At 38.5% G+C, this 17293-nt stretch overlaps 1 protein-coding gene across 2 annotated transcripts in view; it reads right to left on the reverse strand.

The window, feature by feature from the left end:
• Nucleotides 1–17293, reverse strand: part of WDR19 (WD repeat domain 19) — a 101640-nt gene that overhangs the window by 56092 nt on the left and 28255 nt on the right. For both annotated transcript variants that reach the window (XM_049886342.1, XM_049886341.1), the window contains 10 exons: nt 14406–14476; nt 13759–13931; nt 13555–13669; nt 12482–12588; nt 11339–11461; nt 7981–8130; nt 4467–4614; nt 4134–4338; nt 1245–1404; nt 940–1050 (listed from right to left, as the gene is read on the reverse strand). In XM_049886342.1, coding sequence (XP_049742299.1) covers nt 940–1050; nt 1245–1404; nt 4134–4338; nt 4467–4614; nt 7981–8130; nt 11339–11461; nt 12482–12588; nt 13555–13669; nt 13759–13931; nt 14406–14476 — 1363 coding nt within the window. The remainder of the gene's footprint in view (nt 1–939; nt 1051–1244; nt 1405–4133; nt 4339–4466; nt 4615–7980; nt 8131–11338; nt 11462–12481; nt 12589–13554; nt 13670–13758; nt 13932–14405; nt 14477–17293) is intronic.

The following is a 17293-nucleotide window of genomic DNA, read 5'->3' on the forward strand; positions in this document are numbered from 1 at the left end:
AATTTACAAATGAAAATTTGCTATAGAACAATTTGAGAAAGGGAAGTTGTGAAATTAGTAGCACATATATTTTTAAAACAATCTCCTATAAACAGCTGTAGAAATGCAGGTTTGAGGGGGAGTAATATTAATAATGACAATAGCTACCTTTTTTCTGTCTTTACTATTGATCAGATACTGTGCTACAAGATTTAATCTCATTTTTAAATCTCTAACAACCTTGTGGGGTAGATATTGTTATCCTCACCGTAAAGAAGTGGGTCTAGCGCTCAGAAGGATTAAATAGCTTGTCTAAGGTTACTCAGAGCTGGGATTTGAACCCAGCTGAGTCCAACTCTAAAGTCCACGTTCTTAATCACTATTCTATATTGCCACATCTCCTTTCTTCCCTGCCCTTGAACTAAATCCTTCACTCGATCCTACAACACCCACCTCTGGGAAAACTAGTGATGATACCCTGGTCCTCAGCCCACCCCTTAAAACACAAGAGAACTTCAGATAATAAGTAAAAGGCAAATGTGCCTGTTTTCTCATCTTGAAAACAGAACTTTCTCATAGGATTGTTGTGAGGGTTCAATGACTTAATATACGTCAAATGCTTAGGATAGCGCCTGGCACACATAAGCATTCAATAATGTTGGCTGTTTTTACACATTTTTCTAAGTTACAAAATCTATTCTCTTTGGACACATCTAGATTTTAATTAATTTGGTTATATTATAATACCACAACTTTTATGCCTCCACAGAATGCAGAATGAAAATAACCTTTTTTTAAAGTTAATGAGTATTAAGGGTATCTTCAAGCTGAAATGTCTTAATTTGGGGGGGTGAGGGGAGTGGGTGGAGAGGCATGAGGTGTCTGGGGCTGAGAAGTTTTAACTATATGAAAGGTGTGATCCCCTTTGAGTGTTCTTCCCATCTTTCTTTGCTGCTATACCTCCAGGGCAGCAACAGGACAGCTGGATGCCAGGTACAGGTCCTGAGCCAGGTTGAAATCATTAGTAAACATGGCAAGATGTCCTGCCAGAAGGTTGTGGTCCTCTATGCCCTAAAAATAAAAGCATTTTTGATGAAAAGAAATATAAGGGTTTAATTTTTTTTAAGACTTTACTCATTAGGAAGTGGTAATGTTCTATCAATTCACTTGTGTATGAGTTAGGTAAGATTAACCACAGAAATTTAAAATATTTGAATAAACAGCATTTAAATCTTATCTAGCAGTTCTCATAAAATGCTGTTTACCTTTATTTCTTCCAAGGACATCACCATTCCAGCATTTCCAATTGTCCGATAAACACGGATTGCAAACTCCACTTCCATGTGATGCAAGCAGGCTCTGGCCAACTCGTTCCAGGCAGTGTTATCATTCAGAATCTGGCACATTTCCCAAGCATCGGAAAACCTAACAAGTACATAAGCTCAATCACAGAGTGCTGCCTGCCACCCACTGGGCAAAATTCAGATTATATATAATTTAATATCATGCCCTAGACAAATTTTGCAAAAACATTTCTTCATTGGTTATTTTCATTTGTATGTTACGAAAAAATAAACTCTTCTTTCTTATTTGTACAGATAAATGCTTTTTCTAGAATTTCCCTTATTAATCTGAATCTACTCCCTGTAACCCCTCTCCCAGAAATCCCATGATTTTATGAGACAACAGAATTAATGAATAATTCAATTATTTTTCTTTTACTTCACACATAGATGAAGATTATTTTTGTTCTCACGTTGCAACAATTTTGTTCTCAAATCAATTTAATCTCAAGCTATTAAATCAGTTGTTATTAGTTGCCGTCAAATAGATTCTGACTCGTGGCGACCTCACGTGCAGAGCAGAACTGCACTCTATAAGGCTTTCAGGGCTGAGTCCTTTCGGAAGCAGTTCACCAGGCCTTATTTCCAAGGTGCCTTGGGGTGGGTTTTAAACGCCAACCTTTTAGTGCTCTATTCCTACTAACTCCAGAGATTTAAAACAGGGGTTAACAAACTAGCACTCACGGGCCAAATCCAGTCAGTTGCCTGTTTTTGTAAATAAAGCTTGAGTGGAACACAGTCAATACATTTATTTATGTATTGTCTGTGGCTACACAGCTGCTAACCAAAGGGTCGGCAGTTCGAATCCTCCAGGCGCTCCTTGGAAACTCTATGGGGCAGTTCTACTCCATCCTATAGGGTCGCTATGAGTCAGAATCGACTCGATGGCACTGGGTTTCTGGGCTGGGACACTACAACAGCAGAGTAAAACAGCTGTAACAGAGACCAAGTGGCCCACAAAGACTGAAATATTTACCATCTGACCTCGTACAGAAAAAGTTTGCTGATCTCTGGTTTAAAACATGAACGTAAAGGCCAATTAACCTTTTTGTGGAACCACTACTTCAGAAAATATATTATACCCATCCATCCATCCACTGATCTATTCATTTATCCATCCAACACACATTTAGTGAGTACCTACTGTGTGCCAGGAACTATGCTTGGGACCAAGACAGAAAGATAAAACATACAGTCACTGTCTTTAAGGAAGTCATAATGGGGGAAGGAAGAAGAAATGGTAAGCAAACAGATGATACAGTATCATGGAGGTAAAATGCAATATTACAATATGCAAATCTTTGTTTTAAGTGCTTTGTATGAATTCACTCATGGAACTACCCAAACAACCTTATCTACTAAGTATTATTATTATTCCTTCTTTGTAAGGGAGGAAACTAAGGCTGAGAGACATCAAAAGACTAGCCCAAGTCACACAACTATAAAAGGTACCATGAATACTGTATTCTGGCCCTGAAGCAACACATCAGTAAGGCCCCCAACTCAGGCTGCCAGTGGTGGTGGTAGAGTCAGGGAACGCTTCCCAGAAGAGCGGAGGCCTCCACCGAATGGTGACAAGGACGGGTTACTATATACAGAAAAAGGGGAAAGGCATTCCAGGAAGAAGAAGTGTGCGCCAAAGCAAACATGAAAAAATACGTAACTCAAGCAGTCAATGGAACAGAGAGGGAGTCACAGATGGGAACAGCTGAGGCTGGCATTAAATCATCAAGTATGCCTGTATGTCATGCTAAGGTCCCTGAAGAGTTTGGAGCTTTCCTAAAGCCACTGAAAAATCTTCAGCAGGGAGATGAGAGGATCAGATTCAAACTTTCAGAAGCGTGTGGAAAATAGATTAGAGGGTCATGAGGCTATGGGAAGAAAGAGCAGTTAGGAGGTAGTTACGTTATTCCAAGTGAGAGATGGTGAGGGTCTGCGCTAAAACAGGGGAAAACAGGAGGAGAAAAGGATGGTGTGTGTGTGACAGGGCATGTGCACATGTGGTTAGGACATGGGAGAAGAGGGGCCTGGGGAAGATGGTGAGTTCAGTTTTAGACATGGCTTGCTTGCAAAGCTCGTGGTAGTAGGCAGTTGTAAATGCAGGTCTAAGTTGCAGACACAGATTTTGGAATCAGCTTCATAGGGATGGTAACTGAGGCCATGGAAGTAGAGATCACTCAGGAAGAACAACCAGAGTAAGAAGAAAGAAGGAGCTCATGGGACCCTGAGGAACTGCAACCTTTAGGAGATGGGCAGAAGAATCAGAACCACAAAGGAATTCAGACTGGCCCTAAGAAAACACAAACCAAACCTGTTTTTGCTGAGTCAATTCTGACTCTTAGCAACCCTACAGGACAAAGTAGAACTGCCCCATAGGGTTTCCAAGGAGTGGCTGGTGGATTTGAACTGCCGACCTTTTGGTTAGCAGCTGTACTGCTTAACCCCTGCAAAGAGAAAAAAGTAGGAAAAGGAATTCTCAAGCAAGGCAAGCTCAAACTTCATTATGATGAAATCAAGATATTGCTGAAACAATGAAGTTTATTAGACTTTCACGAGAACTGAGTATCTGGGTTCTTAGACACCTTTTGATTCTGAAGGACTTTTCTTAAAATGAAGCACCAACAACACCTGAAAACAGTATTTCCTTTAGAATTTATATGCATGTTCATATCCATTATCTTATCTAAGCTTCAGGATGATCCTGAGAAGTAAACAAGGTAAATACTATTATCTCCATTGAGTTGAATGGGATTTGACCTTTAAAACCACAAAGTAAATAAGAAGCTCCAAGAGAGTGGCTTTAAACCCTACCTTTTCAACATTAAAGTCTGTGTCAGCATTTGTCTCAGTTCATTAGGTCCCACATCTTTTAAACCTTCGAGGAAGCTGTGGGTGCTAAGATAGATGTTGTTTATTTTTCCACTCTGCGTCTGGCAGGTCAACTCTCCATTGTACAGCAGCAGAGGCTTATGAGAGAAGGGAACTTTGGTGCCACCAGCCAAAATGACCTTGGATCCTATATTATAAAACACACATCTTAATGCTGAAAGCTAGTACTCAGCACGAACATCAGAAAGGAATGTTTTGATTTCATTGTAACGGAAATTCATTTACCAACAAAAGTACAAAAATGTGATTAAGTACCTTGTATAGTGTCCTTGTGAAAGACGTAAGTGTATACCTTATCATCATCATAAGCAATAAACACGCCTTTATCCATGGGCCAGTTTTCCCAAAGAACACCTTTAATTGTTGGTGAGAAATCTGGAATCTCATAGGTAGCATCATTAACCTACAAGAGAGGATTTAAAGATTTGTCCCAAGCATGTGTTTAAATCATTGTCATTTGCTTTGGTGGAAGCCTGTTTAAAGCCTTAGCTAGCATAGCTTGCCAACCCATATTCCATGTAGAAACAGTCCAGCCACCAATAGGAAGGAAAGCTTCTTTTCCTACTCCTAACCCGTATCTGGCTTTTTGAAAACACTGTAGTTATATGGCATATCAAAGATTTTATCTAATATTTGGCAAGTTTGTAGGGAAAACTACAAGTCTAGACACAAAGTTTCAGGTTAAGGAAAAAAAGTTAAAGATGTTCAAGATGACAGAAATTTAAATCATAAACACAATTGTGTCTAGAAAAATTTCAGTAATATGGAGTATAAAAAAAAAAATAACCCAAACCCACTGCCGTCAATTCTATAAGTGCTCAAATTAGGGGACAGCAAATTAATTTACATATGACTTAATATGAATTGAAATAAATTCTGCTAGATATATTTTATTTCCAAGACTTACCTATAATACATTCTGATAAATATAAAATGTATTGTTATAGCAATATAACCCACTGCCGTCTATAATTGTTACAGCAATATAAGCTATCTTAAAAAAATTAATCCATGTTATTCCTGGGAATTCAGGAAAATAGCTAGGCTTACTGCATATCCTGAATGGATGGCTCAGAAATACCTGCCTCCTCGCTACTCTGGTTTCCCTTTTAAAATAAGAAGGAAATAGAAAAGTACTGAAAATAATAAAGTTATAGAGCTGTGCTGTCCAATTTGAACTGACTTGACGGCACCTAACAACAACAACAAGCCACACTGGCTACTGAGTACTGAAATGGGCCTAGTCCAAACTGAGATATGTGTAAGTGTAAACCTCACGCCTGATTTCAATGACTTAGTACGAAAAAGAGAATGCAAAAATCTCATTAACAAGATCTTTGTATTGATTACGTGTTGAAATAATAATATTGAATTAAATAAAACATTATTAAAATTAATTCTACTTGTTTCTTTTTTTTTATCTCTTTTTAAAATGAAACTAGTCAAAAATTTAAAGTTACATATGTTATATTTCTACCGGACAGTGCTGCTTCCATGTATGGTACTACTTCCTCTTACATATGCTGTTGTTGTTGTTATTAGGTGTCATCGAGTCGAACGTGACTCACAGCAACCCCACACGCCAGAGGAGAACTGCCCCATTGGGTTTTCTCGGCTGTAATTTTACAGAAGCAGATCTCCAGGTCTTTCTCCAGTGGAGCCACTCAGTGGGCTTCAACCACCAGCTTTTTGGTTAGCAGCCAAGCGATTTAATTCTAACCTCACACTCTACAAGACAGATATTGTTATTACAATCCTCATTTTACAGATAAGGAAACTGAGGCACACAGAATTTGCCCAAAGTCACATAGCTAATAAGTAGAATCTGAACCCAGGCAGTCTGGCTTCAGAGTCTATGCTTCTAATCGCTATGCTATAATACTCTTGGTCCGTACAGGTGAACACGCCAAAGCCACCGCACTGGTGGCAGAATAAAAAAAAAAAAAAAAAAGAGTAACAAGGCAGATACTGCACTAAAAGCTTGACATACATTATCTCATTTGATTTTCATACAACAACTCTGCAAGGCAGGTACTAGAGGTATCTCCATTTGTAGATGAGGAAACGAGGAGTTCAATCAAACTGAGAGCTTTGGAGGAAGATGCCCTGGGTTCATACCATTCATGCCACGTGCTAGCTGTGTGACCATAGACAAGTTACTTATCTTCTCTATGCCTTAGTTTCTCCATCTGTAAAATGGAAATAGTATGCGTACTCATCTCTGGGATAGCTGTAAGGATTAAGAGAGCTCACTAATATATAGAAACAGCACTCAGCACAAAAATCTTAGCTGTTATTGTTACTACCCTTAATAAACCTCTGGGCCCCTCCTGGCACAGTGGTTAAGAGCCACAGCTGCTAACCAAAAGCTCAGTGGTTAGAATCTACCAGCCGCTCCTCAGAAACCCTAGTGGCCAGTTCTACTCTGTCCTATAGGGTTGCTATGAGTCGGAATTGATGTGACGGCAATAGGTTGCTGTTTTTGTTGTCTGTCTGTCTTTAAAATCCATGTACATAGCTACTACACTCTATTGCTTCCAGAGGGCCACATGTTTACGAGCTTTCTATAACATATCCCAAGCCATCCTTTACGGGCATACAGGGATTGACGGGGTACAAGATTGTTCAGTTAGGGTATACTCAAGAAAAGAAGTCATTTTTCCCAGTTCCCATCTACAAAATGATTTGCTTCTCTTACCATGTACATAGGAAGGGGAATTACTAGTAAATGTAAGAATTTTCAAAATAGTATTTCGACGAGTTACGTATTTCAATATATGTGAATCACAGGAACAATGTTTCTCTCAGACTTTCTGGAGTAGAAAATTAAGCTACAACAGTGGCACACTATAACCAGGTAGTTGTGAAAAATCAAAGAAAATGCATGGCACTCTGGTCACTGAGGGGCTCAGGGCAGCCCCTCCCTCTGTGCTAGGCTTTGAGGAAGGCCTTGGCACAAGCCCTCTTTTCCTTTCCCTCCCAAGCTGGCCTTACATATAGAAAAGACCAGGTATAATTGAAAGAAGGAATTTACTCCTGTAGGCACCACAGTCGCCTCTGATATATACCTTGCCTACCAAAAAAACCCCAAACCCACTGCCACTGAGTCGATTCTGAGCTGTAGCAACCCTACAGGGCAGAGTAGAACTGCCCCATAGGGTTTCTGAGGCTGAAATTTTTACAGAAGCAGACTGTCACAGCTTTCTCCTGTGGCGTGGCTGACCTTTTGGTTACCAGCTGAATGCTTAACCACTGTGCCACCAGGAATCCTTCAACAAAGTTAAGAATGTTTAAAAATACAAGTAATTGAATTTAAAAATGGATCTGTCTGTTTTTAATCATCTAATATAAAGATAGTTTATCTTTGTTCAGGATCTTCCAAATAAGAGGAAAACCAAGTGAGATGGGCAGAAAGGACCGCGTAATTCCTGACCTCTGGGGCTTACATATCTGGAGAGAAAAGTCATGCATGCAGGTATACTATAATACTGTGCGGTCATAACAAGGCTAGAAAAGTGGAATAACATACAATCGCTATCTTTTCCATTAAAAAAAAATCTCTGGGAATGAAAAAAACTGAAGATAATGGAAAAAAAATTCCTTCATACAGTCTTGAAAATGGATCTATTATGACTAATTCAATCACAAGCATGATAACAAAGTACTAAGTAAAATCCCTTTCACTGTTTAAGAGAAAACAACTTTATGTATTCACTTTAAAAACACTTGTTATATTGCATTAAAAAATATTTTTATTTTCCAAACTTACTGGACAATAGACAAATCCGTCACTTTTTTCATCAATGAAAACCAATCTGGTCCCATTTGGATCAGGAAAAATCTTTTTCACACTGACAGGATGTCGATAGTCATTAACGAATTGCCAGTCTTCAATATAGAAATACTGAATGACACCAGTCTAAAAAATATTCAGTAATGGAAATACAAAAGGTTGTCAAGAAAATACTAACATGTTGCTGTTAAAAAAAAGAAAACTAGCACGGCACCCTTACAAAAATACCTTGTGGAGGGAAGGGAGTGATTGGCAAACAAATGTAGAAGGTGCATGTTATTTGTGTAAAAATACAGTATAGTGAGAGTTGTGAAACATCACTACAATCAATTTTAAAACATTTTAATCACCCCAGAGAGAAACCCGCCCACTTGGCAGTCACTTCTCATTTTCCCCATAGCACCTGGTCCTAGGCTAGTCTACTTTCTTTTCTCTATACATTTGCTCATTCTGCACATTTCATATAAATGGAATCATAAACATGTGGCTTTTGGCGACTGCCTTATTTCACTTAGCATTATGTTTTCAAGTTTTAGCATGTATCGGTACTTCCATTTCTTTTTATCGCCAAATAATTCCACTGAATGGATAAACCACACTTTATTTACCCATTCATTGACTGACGGACAGTTGGATTACTTCTACTTTTTAGCTTTTATGAATAATATTGCTATGAATGTGGGTGCACAAGTTTTTGTGTGGACATATGTTTTTAATTCTCTTGGGTATATTCCTAGGAGTGGAATTACTGGGTCATATGGTAACCTACCAAAATACCCAGTGATTCTGCTAGGAAATCCTGGTGGTGTAGTGGTTAAGAGCTACAGCTGCTAACCAAAAGGCTGGCCCTTTGAATCCACCAGGTGCTCCTTGGAAACTCTGTGGGGCAGTTTTACTCTGTTCTGTAGGGTCGCTACCAGTTGGAGTCAACTGGATGGCAATGGGGTTTTTTTTTTCCTGGTTTATGGTAACCTATATTTAACCCTTTGAGGAACTGCCAAACTGTATGCCCAAGTGGCTGCACCATTTTATGTTCCCACCAGGAGCATATGAGGGTTCCAATTTCTCCACATGCTCGTCAATACCTGTTATTATGCCTTTTTTATTTTAGCCCTTATTGTGGGTGTGAAGGCTTATTTCAGAAAATAAAAACTTGTTTGCACACAAAAACCTATCTATGAATGTTTGTAACAGCTTTCTTTGTAATAGCCCCAAACTGGAAACAATCCAGATGTCCTTCAGTGGGTGAATGGTTAAACAAACTGTGCTATATCCGTCCGTATCACAGAATACTACTCAGCGATAAAATGAAATGAACTATTGATACACACAGCATCTTGGATTACTCTCCAGAGAATTATGCTGAGTGAAAAAAGCCAGACAAAAAGGAGCACACATTGTGTGGTTCCATTTATATAAAACTCAAGAAAATTCAGACTTATAGTGACAAATCACTGGATGGGGGGGCGAGGGAAGAATCAGGGGCATGAGAAAGGGCACGAGAAAACTTTTGGAGGTAATGGATATGTTCACTATCTTGATTGAGATAATGGTGTTTCATGAGTATATACATATGTCAAAACTTACCAAATTGTATACTTTAAACAGTACAGTTTACTGTATATCAATTATACTTCAATAAAGCTATTAAAAAATGTATTATCAGAATCACTGAAGAATGACACTGAGGGAAATGTAGCTTTAATGGTAAACTACTATAAAAAAATTTTTTTTTTTTTTTTTTTACTATACTTTGAGTCCTTATGTCAGAATGCTATGTGGCATAACGAAAAGAGTGGACTTGGAATCAGGAAATCTTGTTCAAATTCTGCAAAAAAATTTACTGTCCTGCTACAAATTCAGCATCCTTTCAAATTTTAGTGTCCTTATTTCTAAAACGGACACCGCGATACCTCCCCTGCTTACCTTATAGAGCAAATGAGAGAAAATAAGTGAGGTCAGGGCTTTATAAACGGATATGTGTCATACAAATGTATTGTGTGTGCTATCATTTACATCCCTTACTGGTTTATCTGATACATGAGACCTGCCCTACTGATGTATATTATTGCAAAGACTGATTATTTTAAGTCAAACTTAAATGTAAGAGGGTTGCTTACATGGTAATAAGTCTAGAAAATACGCATATTTAAAAAAACTGTGAGAAAATGGAAACTTGAAGCCACGAATAACTTTTTCTAATGTGGAAAACAATGCCTATCAATGTTACAGAATTGTGTTAGAGACTAAACAGATATGAAACGCTTTGAAAAATGTTTGAAAACCTTTACAAAGATAAGATGCTATTACTATATCTTTTATGTCCATGTGGCTACAGTAATATTTAGAGGTATAGGGCACTAATGCTTCAAAAAACCAACAGACTGAATGAAGTGGGGTCCTCAACATTCAATTAAATTTACTATTTACTGAGTTGCACATCACCAGGGCTCTGATATTTGTTGAATGCCTGCTAAATGTAGACACTGGGGATCTGAAGGTGAATGAGATGTCTTATGTATATCATTGAATTAAATCCTTAAAATGCCGAGATAAGGAATGTAAGGCTTGGAGGGGTTAAGTAACAGGAAACAATAGAGCTGGCATCTGAGCCCAGATTGGGCTCCAAAGTCTGCTCTTTTCACTATGCCATCAAAATTGCTTAAAATCACAGAAGCACTTGATACAAGCAAATCATCCCACCGATAAGCTCTAGATAAATTTAAAATTAATCACACATGACTTCATTCTTGTATTGGGTTCAACATAGGAAAGAAAAAAAACTGATAGGAAAAGGAATACAATCAAGATTACAAAGTATAGAACAATGAGATGGCACCCGGCTACCACCACCGACTGCTCTGACAGGGATCACAATAGAGGGTCCCGGACAGACCTGGAGAACAATGTAGAACAAAATTCTAACTCAGAAACAAAGTCCAGACTTGCTAGCCTCCCAGAGAGTGGAGAAATCCTGAAAGTATGACCCCTGGACACCCTTTCAGCTCAGTAATGAGGTCACATCTGAGGTTCACCCTTCTGCCAAAGATTGAAGAGGCCCATGGAGCAAAACAAGGCTAAAGGGGCGCAGCAGCCCTGGGGCAGGGACTGGAAGGCAGGAGAGAACAGGAAAGCTGGTAATAGGGAACCCAGGGTTGAGAAGAGATAATGTTGACATGTCATGGGGTTGTTAACCAATGTCATAGAACAAAGTGTGTACTGTTTGATAACAAACTAGTTTGTTCTTCATCTAAAGTACAATAAAAAAAAAAAAAGATGACAAAGTAGAAATTAGAAATTCCCCACACTATATATGAAAGAAGATAATACATACATCTGTACCATAGATGAGGAAATCACCAGTTAAGGCATGACATAAAATACGACACTTATCATCCAGTGCTGGGAAAAGTCGAGTCTCACGTTCTTCTTGGGCATCCAAAAGTTCACTTTCTATCTAAAACATGAAGAATAACATTGGTTCAGAGATTTAAGGTAATTTTAGTCTTATTTGAGTAAACCTGGTTTGCAATACCAACCTGGGCTGGGGCTGGGGGGAGAATGTCTTTTTCTTAAGTTCAACCAAACATTCAGACTCACAAGGCTACCACAGCCAGTCTATTCAGGATATCAGACGGCAACCACAGCTCACCAGCAAAGCAACATCAGGCATTTCTCTCTAGCGGGAATAGTCTTTGCAGTAGGCTATGCCCCTGTTTGGTAGCTAATCTTTTTGTCTTCCCGGGTGCAAAGAACCAAGGAATGAATGTGGGAGATGCCCTGAATTAAAAGCCCCATGCTTCACAATAGCCATTATCTCTTGAACAACTCAATAGGCATGGTTTCTAGGATCCTCACAGGTGACATCCTCAGATACAAGGGTCAATGCACTCAGGGAAGCCCAAAGGTATGGCGAACCCATCACTTAGTTATAGTTCATTCATAGTTCCTTCTAGATGTAATTCTCCTGTCAGCGTCATGTTTACCACAAGCAATGTTGCGAGTAGCACAACTGACACTTTATCAGGTTTTCTTGGGGAAGAGAGCTAGAAAGTTAACTGAACATCTTATTCTCATACAGAAGAGGAATAGTTTTGTTAATCCTTAACCACTTTTGGCTTTCTACTCTGCACATAGTTGGCTCCTGACCAAAGTTCTTGGTAACTAGAAATTAAGATGTTTGTTATCATCACTTAACTTAGCAGGCCCTTGCTGCTGTTGTTCTTAGTTGCTGTAGCGTTGATTCCAACTCATACCGAGCCCACGTGTGCAGAGTAGAATTGCCCCACAAGGTTTTCCATGATGTGACCTTTTGGAAGCAGATCGCCAGGACTATCTTCCGAGGTACCTCTGGGTGGGCTCAAACTGCCAACCTTTCAGCTAGTAGTCAAGCACTTAATTATTTGCACCACCCAACCACCCAGCAATAAAAACCCAGTGCCGTTAAGTTGATTCTGACTCATAAAATTATACTTACCAAATGTAACTGGACTCTGCCCTCAAAAAGTGCAGCAGCATAGTCAGAATGAAGACAAATACTGGTGACTGTTCCCAAATATTCCACATCTTTCAGTTTTTTCACAGCTGTAGTAATTTTTAAAACCAACATATTAAAATGTATATAAAACTACCTTATATAAAGTTTTGCAAATACTTTTTAAATGTGTGCCTTTCCGAGGATATTCTGACCTTTTAATTTTTATTTTAGATACTCTAAAGAAAAATCTTAGTAGCCACATAAATTTGCCTTCAGGAATCTGATAATGATTTATAAAGTAGCAAGAAATAAAATCACATGCAAAAAAAGTAAGAACTAAACCTTTGTGACAAGAAGCTTAACGGTGTTCTCTAATTAACAGAATAATTCTCAGGCTTGCTCTATTCCTGACAGATATTTGACCCCCAACGGGGAAGAGACAGGGTGAGGGGGGAGATGAAAAGAGTGAGGTTCTCTTCACATGCTAATAACCATTATTCAAAGAATAAAAGTAGAGAGGAAACTAAAATTTATTAAGTACCTATCAGACTTAGGGAGCCCTGGTGGTGCAGTGGTTAAAAGCCCACCTGCTAATCAAAAGGCCAGCAGTTTGAATCCACCAGCCACTCCCTGGAAACCTATGGGACAGTCCTACTTTGTCCTATAGGGTCGCTATGTGTCGGAATCAACTCAAAGGCAACAGGTTTTTTTTTTTTTTTACCAGACTTAGGCATACTTAACACAGCCACTGTGCAAAGTGAGATCACGTTTTATTTCATTTAATCTTCCTCATGATCCCTTAAAAGTGGAAGTATCCTCATTTTCCAGATTAGAAAATCAACGCTTAGAGAGAGAAAGTAATCAGCCTATGATTACTTAACTAAAAGAGATAGAGGGGGAGTTTGAACCCAAACCCATAATCACACCCATTGCCACCAAGTCGATTCCAACTCATAGTGACCCTATAGGACAGAGTAGAACTTCCCTCAATAATAATTCAGATTTCCTGGTCTTAAAAAGAAGCTCCATTGCTTCCCAAATAATAACAGAAATCGTATGCTAGGTAGACTTACCATTCTCTCCAAGGACATAAAACCAAGCTCGATTATTCATTCCTACAGCCAGGTGGTAAAGACCTACTGCTACAAAGTTGGGTTCCACGTCTACAGAAACTGTGATTGGTAGCTCCTAGAGTACAGAAAAGTAACAATAGTAAACCAGCTGCTAAAACTGTTTTGATTCATTCATAAAAAAAAAAAAAAACATAATTTCCATACTTCTTCAACATGGTTGGCTACAGTGACTTCAAGGAGGGAGGTGAGATAGGCAATCCGTGTGCTGCAGGCAGCCCCGAGGATGGGAAGCTTGGTCAGGAAAACATGGAGTGAGCCCCTTTGGGTGGACAATGCCAGCAACTGACCATCATCTGTCCAGGACAAGGTACCCAACCCTGAAATAAATGACAAAACAAATGATTATTCAAAAACAAATATACTGTTGTAGGCAAGTAAGCAAGCAAATACTTTCATTTAAGCTACCAGAAGTATAAAAAGCTTCAAATGTGCTCTTTAAAAGATAGTTCTAACAGTATTTATACTAGTAAAGTCATCAGGGATAACCATACGGTCATGAGCACTGACAAATTAAAAACTGGCTCAAAAAGGAAAGTATATAAGAATAATTTACATTTTATAGTTGAAATCAGGATAAAATTCACTACAAATTAATGGATCAAAGTGGATTTATATCATTCTAGTCAAATAGTATGATTCAACATCATTACTAAAATAGGAGGCTATCATAGGTAACTCTAGTGAAGGATATTAATTTTATTCCTTACAATGAATGTAAATCAAACAGTAAACAACAGTATTTTCTGAAATTGGAATGATAAAATATCAATATGCTTCAGATAAAGCAATACCTTTATTTTCATCATCCAGGTTGATTATAGCATACATGTCTTTTAATTCTGCCAGGTCATGGATTTTAATGCTGAAAAATATATATACATGGTGGGTTTTTATATATATATTAAACATTAAATAATATTGTTTTAGTTCACCAAAAAGATAAACTATAGAACAGGTCTGTGGTCTCCAAACAGGGTGTAGGGGATGATCTACTGGGTTACGGTCAGAAAATATTAGAATTTTTCCATATTTATATTTTATCTTTTAAATTACTCTGTTCCAGAGAATCCCTGAAGGAGCAGGAGAGCAGTGGGATGCAAACTCCAAATTCTAGTAAAAAGACCAGACTTAATGGTCTGACTGAGATCAGAGGGATCCCAGAGGTCATGGTCCCCAGACCTTCAGTTAGCCCAAGACAGGAACCATTCTCAAAGCCAACTCTACAGACATGGATTGGACTGGACTACAAGACAGAAAATGATACTGGTAAGGAGTAGGCTTCTTGGATCATGTAGACACATAAGACTATCTGGGCAGCTCCTGTCTGGAGGGGAGATGTGAAGGCTGAGGGGGACAGAAGCTGCCTGGATGAACATGGAAACACAGGGTGGAGGGAAGGAATGTGCTGTCTCATTAAGGGGAGAGCAACTAGGAGTATATAAACAAAAAAACCAAACCCAGTGCCCTCAAGTCAATTCCAACTCATAGCGACCCTGCAGGACAGAGTAGAACTGCCACATAGTTTCCAAGGAGCGCCTGGCGGATTTGAACTGCTCACCCTTTGGTTAGCAGCCGTAGCACTTAACCACTACGCCACCAGGGTTTCCAGGAGTATATAACGAGGTATATATAAGGTTAGTTCTACTCTGTCCTATAGGGTCGCTATGAGTTGGAATTGACTCGACAGTACTGGGTTTTTTTGTTTTTACATAAGGTTTTGCACAAGACTGACTTGATGTGTAAATTTTCACTTAAAAAAAAAAATTACTCTGTTCCTTTGGGGGTTGTGTATGCCCAGTTTAATTTTCTATCTATAGCTTCAGGAACAAGGAGGTCAACGCTGTCCTGAAGAAAAGTTTGAGTAGAAAAACACACTCCTGAGTTGAAGAAATGTTAATAATTAAGAGGATATAGGTTTCTCTTTGCAATGTTTTTTTTCCCCTGTGGAGTTCCTTCATACAAAAAGAAATGAGGCATAATAGAAAAGAGCACTAGCCCTGAAAAATCGGGGCATAACATTACTCCATAGGGTTCTTGGGAAGAATAAGAAGGTTAATACAAATGAAAGCTTGTAGCACGATGTTGGGAACTAATAGTTGTAATACTTCTTTCCTCCTTCCCTTTCTTCCCTCCCTGTGTTTTCCCCTTACATTTTTTTCCTCATCGTTTTTTATTTAATTAAACTTGTAATTTTGAGATAATTGTAGACTCACACGCAGTTTTAAAAATAATACAGAGAGATTCCATGTACCTTTTACCCAATTTCCCTCATTTGTAACATCTTTAAAAATCATAGTACAATATCAAAATCTGGATATTAACATTGATACAATTTACCAAACCTAATCAGATTCTCCATTTTACTTGAGTTTTTTGCCCTGTGTTTTTTGTTGTGTAGGTATTTACTGCTATGCACTTTTAACACACGAGTTTCATGTATCTGCAACCACAGTCAAGATACAGAACAGTTCCATCCTTGCACTGCCCTTATAAACGCACCCACCTCCCTCCTATCACCACACCCCTATCCTCATCTCTAACCCCTTGCCAACACTAATCTGCTTCTCTGTCTCTGTAATCTTGTCATTTCAAGAATGTAATATAAATTGAATCATACAGTATGCAACATTTTGGGATTGGCTTTTTTCACTCAGCATAATTCTTTGGAGATTCATCCAAGTTGTTGTGCGTATCAATAGTCTGTTTTACTTTCAGGTTGTATTCCATAGTATGATGTACCATATATGAAGGACATACAGACTATTTCCAGGTTCTAGCTATTACAAACAAAGCTGCTATAAACATTCTTAGGTTTTTGTGTGAATATCATTTCTCTGGGATAAATGCCCAGGAGTGCAATTGCTGGGTCATATGATAATCACGTTTAGTTTTTTAAGAAACTTCCAAGCTGTTTTCCACAGCAGCTGTGCCATTTAACATTCCTACCAGCCATGCATGAGTGATCCAGTTTCTCCGAATCCTCACCAACATTTTGTTGTTACCAGTATTTTATTTTAGTCATTTTAACAGATGCGCAGTGATATCTCATTGTGATTTTAATCTGCATTACCCTAATGGCCAATGAGGAGTCCCTGGGTGGTGCAAATAGTTAACATGTTTGCTGCTAACAGGAAGGTTGGTGGTTCAAGTCTACCCAGAGGCACCTCAGAAGAAAGGCCTGGAGATCTACTGCCAAAAAAATCAGTCTATGATTTTTGAAAACCCTATGGTGTACAGTTCTACTCTGACACAGATGGGGTTGCAATAGTCAGAACTGACTTGATGGTAAATAGTTTTTGGTTAATGGCTAATGATGTTGAATACTTTTTCATGTGTTTATTTGCTATCTGTATATTCTCTTTGGTGAAATGTATGCTCATCAAAAAATGTCTTTTGCTTATTTTCTAATTGGATTGTTTGCTTTTTTTTTTTTTTTACTGGTGAGTTTTGAGAGTCCTTTGTATATTCTAGGTACTAGTCCATTGTTAGACATGTGGTTTGTAAACATTTCCTCCCAGTCTGTAGCTTGTGTTCTCATCTCCTTAACAGATCCAGGTCTTCAGCAGAGTAAAAGTTTTTAATTTTAACGAAGTCTAATTTATCAGTAATTTTTCCTTTTAAGGATTGTTCTTTTGGTGTCAAGTCTAAGAACTCTTTGCCTAGCTATAGATCCAGAATG

This window comes from Elephas maximus, chromosome 5 (genome assembly GCF_024166365.1).
Source record: "Elephas maximus indicus isolate mEleMax1 chromosome 5, mEleMax1 primary haplotype, whole genome shotgun sequence".
NCBI classification, from domain to species: Eukaryota; Metazoa; Chordata; class Mammalia; order Proboscidea; family Elephantidae; genus Elephas; species Elephas maximus.